The 12,582-nt window shown below is 51.0% G+C and overlaps 1 protein-coding gene across 1 annotated transcript; it reads right to left on the bottom strand.

Annotated features, from left to right (window-relative positions):
* Window positions 1–2,233: 2,233 nt before the first annotated feature.
* LOC124465290 (bromodomain-containing protein 1-like) lies at window positions 2,234–12,277 on the bottom strand. Its single transcript, XM_047017004.1, has 14 exons — window positions 11,908–12,277; window positions 9,278–10,563; window positions 8,872–9,038; window positions 8,599–8,758; window positions 8,367–8,498; window positions 7,654–7,782; window positions 7,255–7,567; window positions 6,809–7,084; window positions 6,023–6,652; window positions 5,321–5,552; window positions 5,046–5,179; window positions 4,851–4,960; window positions 3,508–3,662; window positions 2,234–3,326 (listed from the first exon to the last, which is right to left on the bottom strand). Exons 2-14 carry the CDS (start codon window positions 10,544–10,546, stop codon window positions 3,143–3,145), a joined length of 3,891 nt encoding a protein of 1,296 aa, XP_046872960.1. The 5' UTR covers window positions 10,547–10,563; window positions 11,908–12,277; the 3' UTR covers window positions 2,234–3,142.
* Window positions 12,278–12,582: the final 305 nt, after the last annotated feature.

The following is a 12,582-nucleotide window of genomic DNA, read 5'->3' as shown; positions in this document are numbered from 1 at the left end:
AGAGTTGTGTAAGTGTGTGTGTGACAGTGTGTATGTGAGTGTGTTTGTGTGTGCATGTGAGCGTGTGTGCATGCATGAGTGTGTGCCAGTGTGTATGGGTGTGTGCATATGAGCGTGTGTGTGTGTGTCCCAGCTGGTCAGCTTGTTTCATCTGGGATCACAGAGCCCTTAGATCCAGCCTGGTGTAGGGCTGGTAGTGTGTGTGTGTGTGTGTGTGTGTGTGTGTGTGTGTGTGTGTGTGTTCAGCCAGGGATTTTGCATCCGGGTGTGTGTGTGCTTAAGACTGCATCAATACACAAACATCTCAAAATACAATAAGTCAAATAAGACCATTTACATTTAGTCATTTAGCAGACGCTCTTATCCAGAGCAACTTACAGTGAGTACAGGGAAATTCTCCCCGAGGCAAGTAGGGTGAAGTGCCTTGCCCAAGGACACAACGCCATTTGACCCCAGATTAACTACACTATCCCATCCTCAAGCTTGTCCTCTCCCCCTTTCTCTTTCATCCATTTGTTTTCCTCTCTCTCCCCCCCCCCCCCCCCTCTCTCTATGTTATTATTTATGACATGGAGTGAAAAAGAAAATTACAAAATCTGAACCGAGGTGTTAAAGTTACATGAGACAAACCCAAACACTTCTTTCAAATAGTTTCCTTGTTTTAAACTTAACATCCACCTGAAGGTCTGAATGCTTTAAAGTGGTGTCTGTATAAGCATGACCAGCGTACATAACACGTTAGCCTAACATCTGTAACACTGTAAACATCTGGTAGAGACGGAGGTGACACCTAATATAGATCAGGTGGCGTAGCTTTCATTATACATACTTTTTGAAAGCTGCAAATTGTTTAAGGGCCTCTTCCTCAATTCTTAAAAAATCTGACAAATCAAGAACATTTGAAAACAAACTTTCGCCACTGTTATAGGTCGAAGCCTTCAGTCGTTGGGCTGGAACATCAGGAAGTGGCTTCGACCATCCAAACACGACATTACATCCAGAGCCCCGAGCGGTCCAACGTCCAGAGGAACCTTCCTCCAACCGCGGGGAAACATTCATTAGCTCCCCTCAACTCTGTCAAAGTCGAATGAGGACGCTGATGTGGAGATATTGATATTCACGCTTGACTCCCCGTCCTCCGACACACACACACACATACCTGTCTGTTTACCTCAACGCTCCATTAGGAGCTGATTGTTCGGTTGATAGACAGCGGGATAGACGGCTGCTGGTTTGACGCCATTAGTTTGATCCGTATTAAAGATGGGAAGTGACACTCGGCGGTGGGCCGCCGTTAGCGCGCGACATTGCAGGGACATTAGCATCTCTTTAGCATATGACCGTGTCTACCTGTGGACACCGACCGAACCAAACAATTGGATTCGTGCGCCTCGAAGAAACTTCCGTTTTACATATTCATCAACGTAAAACGGCAGGAGAATGAGGTGATTTAGCGGTTGGCGTCGCCATAGCTACAACAATTGACCGGCGTCACAGCCATCCGCCTCCTCCCTCTCTTTTAAGAAGTTTTGAAAGCGATGCGCTAAAAATATCTAACTTCACACCGAGTATGTGTCGTTGTGGAGTGGTAAAACACACCTGTAGGGTTGTCAAACCGGAGCTACTGCTGTTGGTGAGCTGTCTTCGCAACGAGAATGAAGCAACAGCGCGTTCTTGTGGTCTTTGCTGGTAATGCGAGGTATCTCCCGGAACTGGGACGGACTTCTATGTTAGAGAACGTTTTTAATATCAACTGGAACGACAAACCAGTAAGCTACTGAATAAGGATGGTGTGTGTGTGTGCGTGTGTTAATGAGAGAATTGTGAAGAAAAGAGAGGACGTTGGCGTGGCTTGTTCGCCACTTCTCTAACCGAAAACCAAATTACAAATAAAATATATTATTATTATCATTAAGATTCGTCAAGAGACCAAACCTCAGGTGACGAAACTGCCGGAACAATTCTTCACGATTTCACATCTGGATTTCTTTATTAACAGCGTTTCCTTAACAAAAGAAAGTCAGTCACGACCAGAGCCTACATGGCCATATCAAATAACCAAACAAAAGTCTAATATAAAGTATTAAAAAATGAGAAATTCCAAAACGATACCCAATGCTACCCAGTAGGCTACATAGCCTAAGTCCATCAGTATGCATTTACAATAACACATGTAATGTGAAGATTCAATTGTGAAATTCACTATTAGCAACTCAAAAGAAGGCAACAAAAGTTGATATTTTACTGATTTATGAGCTCTTTTTTTTTGTCCAAAATACTTTACAATAAATTAACACATCTACCATCAAGGCTCTGGTAACAGTCAATCAGTCAGGATGTAAAAAATATGTTTGTTTTGTTTTGCAATAACGTTCTCTCTCACACTCTCTCTCTCTCACACACACCAACTTTAGTATAAACTTTTTTTTATATATATATTTCTGGGCAACATTTTTTCTTTTGGTTTCTTGAGAACAGCGCACTTCTGGTTTCCATAACAACGACATCCCCTGTGACACAGTGTAACATACGGATATATACTTAATCATAAAACACAGTATGTATCAACAAAAATATACTCAACACCATCATAAAAAAAAGGGATTTCACTTGATGAAAAAACAAAACAAAAAGAATGCCAAATTGAATCTTACACTTTCAATAACTTTAACCTAACACTTAAAAAAAACATGACCTAGACGAGTATGGAAAAAACGTAGAAAGCAGGGGTCTCTTTGCCATGTTGGATCATAACGGTGTGTGTGAGTGTGTGTGTGTGTGTGAGTGTGTACTATATGCACACACTGACACACTGTTCCGGTTTACAGCAAAGGACACAGAGAACACAGGCTAGTCAGAACATGATTCAGCAAAAAATATATTTATAAATACTACAAAAAGTCGTTCTCTGTACCCATCATATTGTTTTGTTCCTCAAATCTACAAAATAAGTTAGTGTCCGATATTATCAAGGGTGCAAGGTTATAAAAGTTCATCTGGGGTGGAAATGACACAGAGGAAGTGTGCGTCCGTGTGTGTGTGCATCCGTGTGTGTGTGTGCGTCCGTGTGTGTGTGCGTCCGTGTGTGTGTGTTAGTCCGTGCGTCCGTGTGTGTGTGCGTCCATGTGTGTGCGTCCGTGTGTTAGTCCACGTCGCTGAGGTCGCTGTCAGGCTGGTCCTGGACCACACTGAGGTGGCTCCGGGCACGGCTGAAGGCAGTGAGCACCGCCTTGCGGATGCTGGAGGAGCGACCTTCCATCAGCTTGATCTTGTCCACGGTCCTGTCCACGCCCAGGGGAACCATCTTGGACCTGGGGAGCCACTGCCTGGAGGGTCAGACACACCATGCTCAGCTCAGCATGTTACCATGCGTGAGAGACACAGAGATAGACACATACACAGAGAGAGAAAGACAGACAGGAAAAGCAAACAGGACAAGCAGACAGGCAGACAGACAGACAGACAGACAGACAGACAGACAGAGAGACAGGCAGACAGGCTTCTCACCAGCTGCGTTTGTTGTCGAAGAAGAGGACGAGGAAGAGTGCGTCCTCGGCCTTCTGCTTCATCTGCTCCCCCACTTTCAGCACCTCCAGAGGAGGCGTGGGGATGGACACCCCGTTATGCTGGCACCCCGCACGGGGCATGAGGGGGTCGATGATCTGGGGAGGGGGACAGAGAGGGGTGGAGGAGGGCTCATTAATAGTGCTGTCAGTTAAACGCGTTATTAACTGCGTTAACGCAAACCCATTTTAACAGCGTCAATTTTTTTATCGCAAGATTAACGTTCTTTTTGGCCTAGCAAACATTTTCACATGCTCGTTTTTTTCACATGCTGTTGCAACAACTACTGATGTTAGAAAAACTACAACACCACACCGGATCTAGCTGGACTAGAAACAAAACAACAGGCACGCCGCACACACTTGTTTGGGCTTGCGAGCCGGCTAAAGAGTAGTAGGCTAACATTACGTTTATGGTGGATGGCGAGCGCAAGACACCGAAATGGATGCCAATAAGGTTCTGAATGGAAAGTTAACTTTTAAAAATATGCCAAATGGTTCCATTGACAAGACCAAAGTGATCTGTGTGTTTTGTCGTTGTGAACTGAGCTATCACAGCAGCACGTCCAGTCTGAAATACCACTTGATGGCAAAGCACACAGCTGATGCAAATTCTTCGCCCCCTCGTCAAAGCCAAGCGATTACCATGTTGTTAAAAAAATGTATACATTTGCACCAAGCAATCCGATCCACTTTTCCAGGGGCCAATCTAGGTTCCCACTTTTGGGGGGGGCTAAGCCCCTAGATAAAACATATTATTTTTCCTGTGACCCAGCAAAACTAGGGGGGTCTGGGGAAAGACATTTTTGAAAATATCCTTTTAAATAGCGTCCTCTAGTGGGTTTTAGGAAGAGAACTTAAAATATGAAATTTTGGGGGGCTAATGAAACTTTTGGGGCTCCAGCCCCCCCTAAATAGGACTAGATACGCCCATGCACTTTTCCATGTTGTTAAGAGCATTAAAATTATAAATAATTATGGGACGAAAAGAAATCAAGGGACATTTAGAATAGAGAAAAAAGTGCGATTAAGCACGAGCTAACTCTGACATTAATCTAATTAAACATTTTAATCATTTGACAGTAATAGTAACTAACTCACCAGGGCGGGGTAGGAGGGGTAACTAACTCACCAGGCCGGGGTAAGAGGGGTAACTAACTCACCAGGCCGGGGTAAGAGGGGTAACTAACTCACCAGGGCGGGGTAGAAGGGGTAACTAACTCACCAGGGCGGGGTAGGAGGGGTAACTAACTCACCAAGGCGGGGTAGGAGGGGTAACTAACTCACCAGGGCAGGGTAAGAGGGGTATCCACTGCACTTGGCCCAGACCAGTTTCAGAGGCTCCAGCACCACGGCAGCAGCACTAGCAGGCATCCAGATACTGCTATTACCCACCTCTGGAACATATACACATATATATATACTATATCATGACACTTAAAATAAATAATAATAATGATTGTAGTGTGCCTGGCATCCTACCAGCAGCGATCCTGGCAGCACGGGCGAAGTTTCCGTTCTGGATGCAGGCGATCAGCTCGCTCTTGTCGTCCACGGTGCTCCTGCGCACCAGCGCTGGCTTGCCCTTCCCACAGGGAGGGAGGCAAAGCAGGGAGCTGAGGGGAAAGAGATCAGACAGAGACAAGGTAGATATCAGAGAGAGACACGATCGATAGAGTGAGACCAGGAAAAGACCAGGGAGAGAGACCAGGGAGAGAGACCAAGGAGAGACACCAGGGATAGAGACCAGATGGTACCTGGTGCTTCCCGGCATGCTGCTGCTGAAGGAGATGCTGGACTCTGAGGCCCATCGTCTTCGGGGCTCCAGACTCCTCCTGGACACAAGGTCCTCCTCCTCCTCCAGACTCCTCCTGGACACCAGGTCCTCCTCCTCCAGAGTACTCCTGGACACCAGCTCCTCCTCCAGACTCCTCCTGGACACCAGCTCCCCCTCACCTTCCTCCTTCTCCAGAAAGCCGTTGGTCAGCCCTGGGGGAGATTAAACACTCAACTAGCCTTCTTCCGATATTTCACCGCTATCGATTTCTTACCAAAGTCGGTTTCTTGTTGTACTGAGAATTTTGTTGTTTACCCGAGTTAGTGTTGTTGTTTACCTGAGTAGGGATTAAGCGATTAACCTATTTTACTATTAACCGCAATGATTAAAACGTCTTGGTTTTGTGAGCATAAAGGCTGAGCTACACTAAGTGTTTCTGTTCTTACTCTCAAAAAAGGGATATTATGGTTAATAATTTTCCTATGAACAATGGTTGCACAAAAACTTTTTCCCCCCCAATTGCTTTAAAAACTTTAGTTTAAAAACTTTTTTCAAACCTTTGAAAGCTTTTTTTCAAAAAAAGAAATATACACAAAGTTTTAATTAGTTTTTCAAGCTTTAAAAACTTAAAACAACCTTTTTTTTCACACACAAAGTTTTGTATACCAGAGTCAGTGTTTACCTGTGTCGAGGCGTTTGACGGGAACCTCCCCCTGCTCCTCTCCGGCGCCCCCTGTCTTACAGGCACTGTGACTGCGCTTCCTGCCCTGAAGCAGGGTCTCCAGCCTGGGGATCACCACCGACAGGAAGCTGCTGCTGCCTAGCTGAGGGCACTCCTCCTTAGCCTCCTCTCCTCCACCGTCCTGTCCCCCTTCCTCTACTCGACCTGACCCTCCTCCCCCTCCTCCTCCTGGCCCTCCCCCTCCTCCTGACCCTCCCCCTCCTCCCCTTCCAGGAGGCGGGGCCTTGCGTGGGCTGGTGCTCTTGGACTTGCGGAAGAGCACGGCGGTGCGTCTGTTGACGGTGCCTGAGGGCGGGGCCAGGGTGGAAGTGGCCACCACGCTCACGTCCCCCTCTGACAGCAGCAGTGCATCCTGAGACAGCGGGTGGAAGTGGGAGTGGCCGTTGAGACGGCCATGAGGGGGGGCGTTGCTGGGGGGGTCCTTCCCGTCGAAGGTGACCCGTCTGGGGCTGGGCGTGGGGGCGTGGGGGGCTATGGGCTTGAGAGTGGGGGGCTCGGAATCTCGCTCTGACGCGGGGGGGGGAGGTAGAGAGTCAGAGGGCTCCAGTTTAGGAGGTAGAGACTTGTCACCTGGAGGGAGGCAGAGAGAGCAGAGAAACAAAGGTGTCATAAACATGTAATATCTCCCCCTCCCTCCCTCGTCTCCGGGGTGTCAGCGAGGAGTCTCCCCCTCTGGAGCATCTGGGTCTCTCTCCTCTCCCGTCTCTCCGGTCGGTGAGTACTCACCCTCATCATCCCCATGGGGACCGCTGGCCTCGCCCTCCTCCCCAGGGGGTCTCCCCCGCTGAGGGAGGGAGTAGGAGGAGGAGTGTGAGGGCAGCACCCTCTGCAGGCTGGCCTCGCTGCGGACCTCGTTGATGGCCTTCTTCAGCAGCTTGAGGCGTCTGGAGCGGGAGGATGAGGCCTTCACGGCACTGGTCTGGTCCAGCCTCTCCAGCAGCTGCTGCAGCTGCTCCTCTGGGGCGAGGTGTCGCCGCTGGGACGCCACGAGGAGACGGTCCACTGAGACACAGGCCACAGCGTTACACACACACACTGATACAGTTATATACATGCCTCTAATTATGTACAGTTACATATGTACAGTTTCACACTGAAGTTTCAGGCTTGGAAACCTAACTTAATACCCAACATATCCCTCAACAAGGTAGTCGGCTCCTTCATATCCTCACCGTCCTCCCAGGAGAAGGTGGGCGGAGCCTCAATCTTGGGCGGCGTAGGTAGCAGCATCCCGCTGGTGACGTCAAAGCCGATCCTCTGGGCGTCACGGCGAGCCTTCCTCAGCACGGCGCCGCCTTGGTCCCGCAGACGGGCACCGGCACGCCAGAAGTACGTGTCCTTTGAGTTGTACTTCAGGCAGTTGGCCACGATGAGGTTGAAGTCGGCCTCAAAGCTGTCCAGCGAGGGGTAGGCCTGCGCGTCCACACGCTGCCTCATGGTGGAGAAGTCCATGGGCTTCTGGATGATGCCCAGGTAGTCTGGAACCTGGGCCAGGGGGCACAGGGTTACATCTCTCTCTCTACTTCCCTCTCTCTTTCTTCCCCTCCTCCCCCTCCTAACTCCCTCCCCACCTCTGAGGTGTCGACGGGCTGGGTGAAGATGCGGGCCTGGTCCCGGTCCTGCAGCTGGTCTAGCAGAGCCCTGAGCAGCAGGCTGAAGGGGGCCAGCTGCATCTCCAGCAGGCTCTGCTGCAGCCTCACCTGCAGGGGGGAGGAAAAGGGAGGGACTGAGGGAGAGAAAAGAGACGGGCAGGGCTCCTACGTCCCTCAGAGAGAGAGACAGGCAGAGAGGCAGATAGACAGAGAGACAGACAGAGAGGCAGGTAGACAGACAGACAGAGAGGCAGATAGACAGAGAGACAGACAGAGAGGCAGGTAGACAGACAGACGGAGAGGCAGGTAGACAGACAGGCAGACAGACAGACAGGCAGATAGGCAGACAGACAGACAGGACAGACAGGACAGACAGGCAGAGAGGCAGACAGACAGACAGGCAGACAGACAGACAGGACAAACAGCCAGACAGGACAGACAAGACAGACAGGCAGAGAGGCAGACAGACAGACAGACAGGCAAACAGGACAGACAGGCAGACAGACAGACAGGAAGAGAGGCAGACAGACAGACAGGCAGAGAGGCAGACAGACAGACAGGACAAACAGCCAGACAGGACAGACAGGACAGACAGGACAGACAGGACAGACAGACAGACAGACAGACAGACAGACAGACAGACAGACAGACAGGACAGACAGGAAGAGAGGCAGACAGACAGGCAGTCCTACCTCCTCCCTCTTGATCTTCTCCCTCTTGTGGACCAGCTCCAGCAGCAGTCTGGTTCTCTCCAGGTCGTGTCTCAGACGATGCCACGCCTTCAACCTCTGCCTCAGCTCCTGGCACTCCTCCTCACTCTGCCTCTGCACACGCACACACACACACACACACAGGTCTATATCAATGCACAGACTGGGACTGACTGACTGGCAAACAGACAGACAGGCAGGCAGGCAGACTGACCGGCAGCTGGGCAGTCTTCTGGCCCTGTTGGCTGGAGAGCAGCCGTCTGATCAGCGGCGCTCCGTTCCTGGCCTGCCTCTTCAGGCCCCAGTAGCTCAGCACCAGCCCCACGAAGGCCCTCTTCCTCTGCACCGACACCTGGTTCAGGATGCTGCTCAACCTGGCCACACAGACGCGGGACATTAGTTTAAGGTATATATTTTTGTATACATTCACTAGATCGTTACTCAGGTTAGTTCTACGTTGTTCTAAATCTCAGCCAGAGAAACTCACCTCTCAGAGGATAAGCAAGGGACAGGAAGCGGCGATGTCACTTCCTCTGGCTCAGTCTCCACCTTCCTGCTCTTCTTCTTCTGCTTGACCTTCGACCTCCCCCGGCCCCTCCCCCTCCCCCTCTTCACGCCGCCTCTTCGCCTACAGACGCCGTTCCTGGGCGGGATCTGATGAGTTGAGATGTTATTATAGCCCAGTAGTACCATTGTTTTGTTTGTCATACGTTAATTAGCTAGCTACTGTAATCCAGATGTTATTGTTAACAATGCTGCAGTATTTATTTTTATTGCACCGTGTCTGGTAGCGTCTGGAAAATACAGACAACACCAAAACACCGTTACAAATACACACTCACTGATCCTTGATCTAATGGTCACTTTAAGAGAATAAACGGTGCAGTCCTGACCTCATCATAGACGGTCAGCGGCCTGCGGGGGGCGCCGCTGGGGGAGTGAGCGCCGCAGTACGCTGTCTTCTTCACGGAGAAGCCTGCGTCTCCGCCCCGCTCCCTGATGGTCTCCATCTTCATGAGCAGGCCAGCTCTCTGGGAGCAGCTGGCGTGGAAGGCCGTGTAGCAGTTGGCCTTGTGGCACTGGATGCAGGCTCCAGCGCCGCGCTGCTTACACAGGTAGCAGGTGAGCTTCCAGCGAGCTGGAGGGATGTTCTCCACGCCGTCGATGGGCTCCAGGAAGGTGCTGTTGGAGAAGCCGACCTCGGGGACCCACAGAGCACACACCACGTGACCCCAGCGGCCGTCCTCGGTGCGCTTCACCGCCCCGCCCCGGTTGGGGCAGAGGATGCAGGAGGCGGGCTGGCGGGAGGCGTGGAGGCAGTGTCGACAGAGCCACTGGCCCTCTGGGATGTAGGGGACCCCGTAGCAGTCCTGGTGGACCGCCATGTTGCAGGAGTCGCAGAAGAGGATGGCGTTGCTGTTGTAGCACTCTCCGTCTGAACACACGCAGCAGACGGCGTCCTCGTCCACTGCCACCGCGCCTCCCCCGCCCCGTGCCACGCTCTCCGCGTGCGCCTCCTTCTCAAAGCGGTCGAGAAGGAACTCAAAGACGCCGTGGGAGACCTGCCCAACGCCCTCGCTCCTCCTCCTCTCGTTCACCAGCTCCAGCCAGGCGTGGTCCTCCTCATCCAGGTCGTACTCCACCTCCTCGTCCTGCTCCTCCTCCGTCTTCTCCTCGTAGCGGTACAGCGAGGAGGGCCTCCGGGGCACAGTTGGGAGGTTGTACTCCACCCTGCGGAGCTTGGGTTCAGGCAGGGCTGGGCCAGTCTGTGCTCCCCCTCCTCCTCCTCCCCCTCGAGAGTTCCCCCCAGGAGCGGAGGGGGCGGGAGCAGCTATGGCGGCGGCGGCGGCGGCGTTTCTCCTCTCCTGGTTCTTCTTCAGCCGGGCGGAGCGGAGCGGCGCCCGCTGAAGCTGCTGGGAGTTCTCCTTGTTGCTGTTGCACTCCAGGATCTCCTGGGAGACGGGGTCACCGTCCGAGACAACCTCCAGCTTGTCGTAGATGCTGAGTCGGTGTGTTCGCCCGGCCACATCCACCTCCACCTGCCGCTGGGCCTGGGCATAGGTTAGGGTGTACTTGTTGGGAGACGGCTGGATGGGGGAGGGGGGCCGCTGAGGGGGGCGCTGGGGGACGGGGGTCTGGGGGTGACGGGACTTCCTCCTCATCACGAAGGCGACGGCAGCTGAGGAGAGGCAGACAGGAAGTCAGGAAAAGTGAGAGGACAACAAGAAGCAAGGAGGTAAGGAAGAGAGGGGAGAGAGGAGAGACACACAGGAAGCAGAGTAGAGAAAACACTCCGATTGGTTCAGTGAAGGTGGTGATGATAACGACAACCAGGAAATAGACATGCAACTTAGAGAACACAGGGAGGCAGACAGGAAGCAGAGTAAGGCTGAGCTAAGGAAACAATCTGATTGGTTCAGTCAAAGTAGTGACGGTAAGGGCAACCAGGAAGTGTAGTTAGACTTGTAACTGACAAGGCATGTGTACAGATGGAGCAATCCTATTTCATTGTGTAACAGCATGACGAAGCCCGACGCCTATCACTTTAACACTTTAAATATATCATGCAAGCATTAATTCACAACTCCATAACACAGCCAAGCACCACTGGCTGAACCATCAGGCTGCCCTTTCATCTCACTGCTGATCTAGAGTGGATGAAATCGCCTCGGGGGGGGGGGTTGTTGTTGGGGGGGGGGGGGGTAACATTACAAGGCAAGGCCAGTCAACATTGATTTGCTTTAAAAGCTATTAACATGTGTGTGTGTGTGGGGGGGGGGGGGGGGGGGGGGCACTTAGTGGCTAAAAGGTGCCACTTAAAAGCATCTAGGTGTGATAATGATAAGGTACATGTCTGGTTTGTGTTGCAGAGATAAACATAAGTTTCCTTCAGCGATAACCGCTCCCCCTTCCCCTCGCAGTGGATTCAACTGTCAAGATAACAGCGGAACTAAACACATGTCATTCAATCTCAACGTCCAGGCTTTGGTCTGGATAAGGGGCGTTTTCACTCCGAGAGATTCAAAACAATCGGGAAAGTTGGGAAAGTAAGAGGAAAATGTTTTGAGTTGAGATGTTGGTAAAACAAACAATGCAATTCCAAGGGTTATGACTATTTCTGTAAATTAATGGCAGAGTCATGTGTTGTGTTTAAGTAGTGGTGGCATTTAACTGGACGTGCATGGATAACAAGTCTCTAGTGTTAAGGTTTCCTACCATTGCAACACTGGTTCATCACAAAAGCGATGGATCTTTCTCTGCCCACAGCAGGCACGGGAAGCCAGAAGCGAATTCCTAGCAATAACATTTGCAAGCTAGCTTCAACTAGCTAGGAAACGACCAAATGGCGTCAGTAGAACGGGCAACGGGGCTTTAAACATGAAGCTAGTTTGATATGTTAGCAAGTTAGCTGGCAATGTAGATTGAAGCTGGTTGGCTGTTAAGCACGGAATTTTGAATATATCTCCGCTATTTGCCCGTGAATGCATGGTACAAAATATAAACAAAAACACGCAAAGCTTACCTCGGTTCAGACAGCTTTGCTAGCCGTGGGTAGTGTGTCACCAGCAGTCTTTCAAAGCAATGGCGATACGGCCTGCTCAAAAGACACTGGGATTCCGTACGCAATGTTCTCATCCAACGGGCAATACTTGAGCTATTCAGACATAAAATATGAGTTGAAAGTTTAGTGCGTTTGGCGTCTCGGAAGCTGTTGAAATGCAGTTTACCATGAGCATAAAAGCTGTACTTTATGACAGATTCATGGGTGTGAAATATCCGCTTCCTAGCTCGGAAGGCTTCAATTGGTTCGTACAGGGCTGCTGCTGTCGGATCCGCATCCCCCAACACAACAATGCGCTTCGGTAGAATGTCCCACCCGCCCCACGCTGAACGCAACAGACGTAGAGCAGCGACGCTAGGTTGTGTTTGTAACGTGGTTACTAGGGGGCGGGCGGGGTGGGGGGGGGGGGTGCTTTTCACACACAAAAGCCAGTGACCCCCACCCTCTCACCCACCCCGCTATTACCGCAGGGCCCCTGCCCAGAGAGAGCCTCTGAACAAAGCACCCATCTCGACAATAGAAAACACCACAAATAGTAGGCTGTTTGTAGTTGAATTACAAATACACCTTACGGTGTGTTGTCCGTTTTTTGTTGTTGTTGTTGACACTTTGATCAATTCATTACTATACTATGGC

Source organism: Hypomesus transpacificus, unplaced genomic scaffold (genome assembly GCF_021917145.1).
Source record: "Hypomesus transpacificus isolate Combined female unplaced genomic scaffold, fHypTra1 scaffold_451, whole genome shotgun sequence".
NCBI classification, from domain to species: Eukaryota; Metazoa; Chordata; class Actinopteri; order Osmeriformes; family Osmeridae; genus Hypomesus; species Hypomesus transpacificus.
This window is presented reverse-complemented; position numbering and strand designations above follow the sequence as displayed.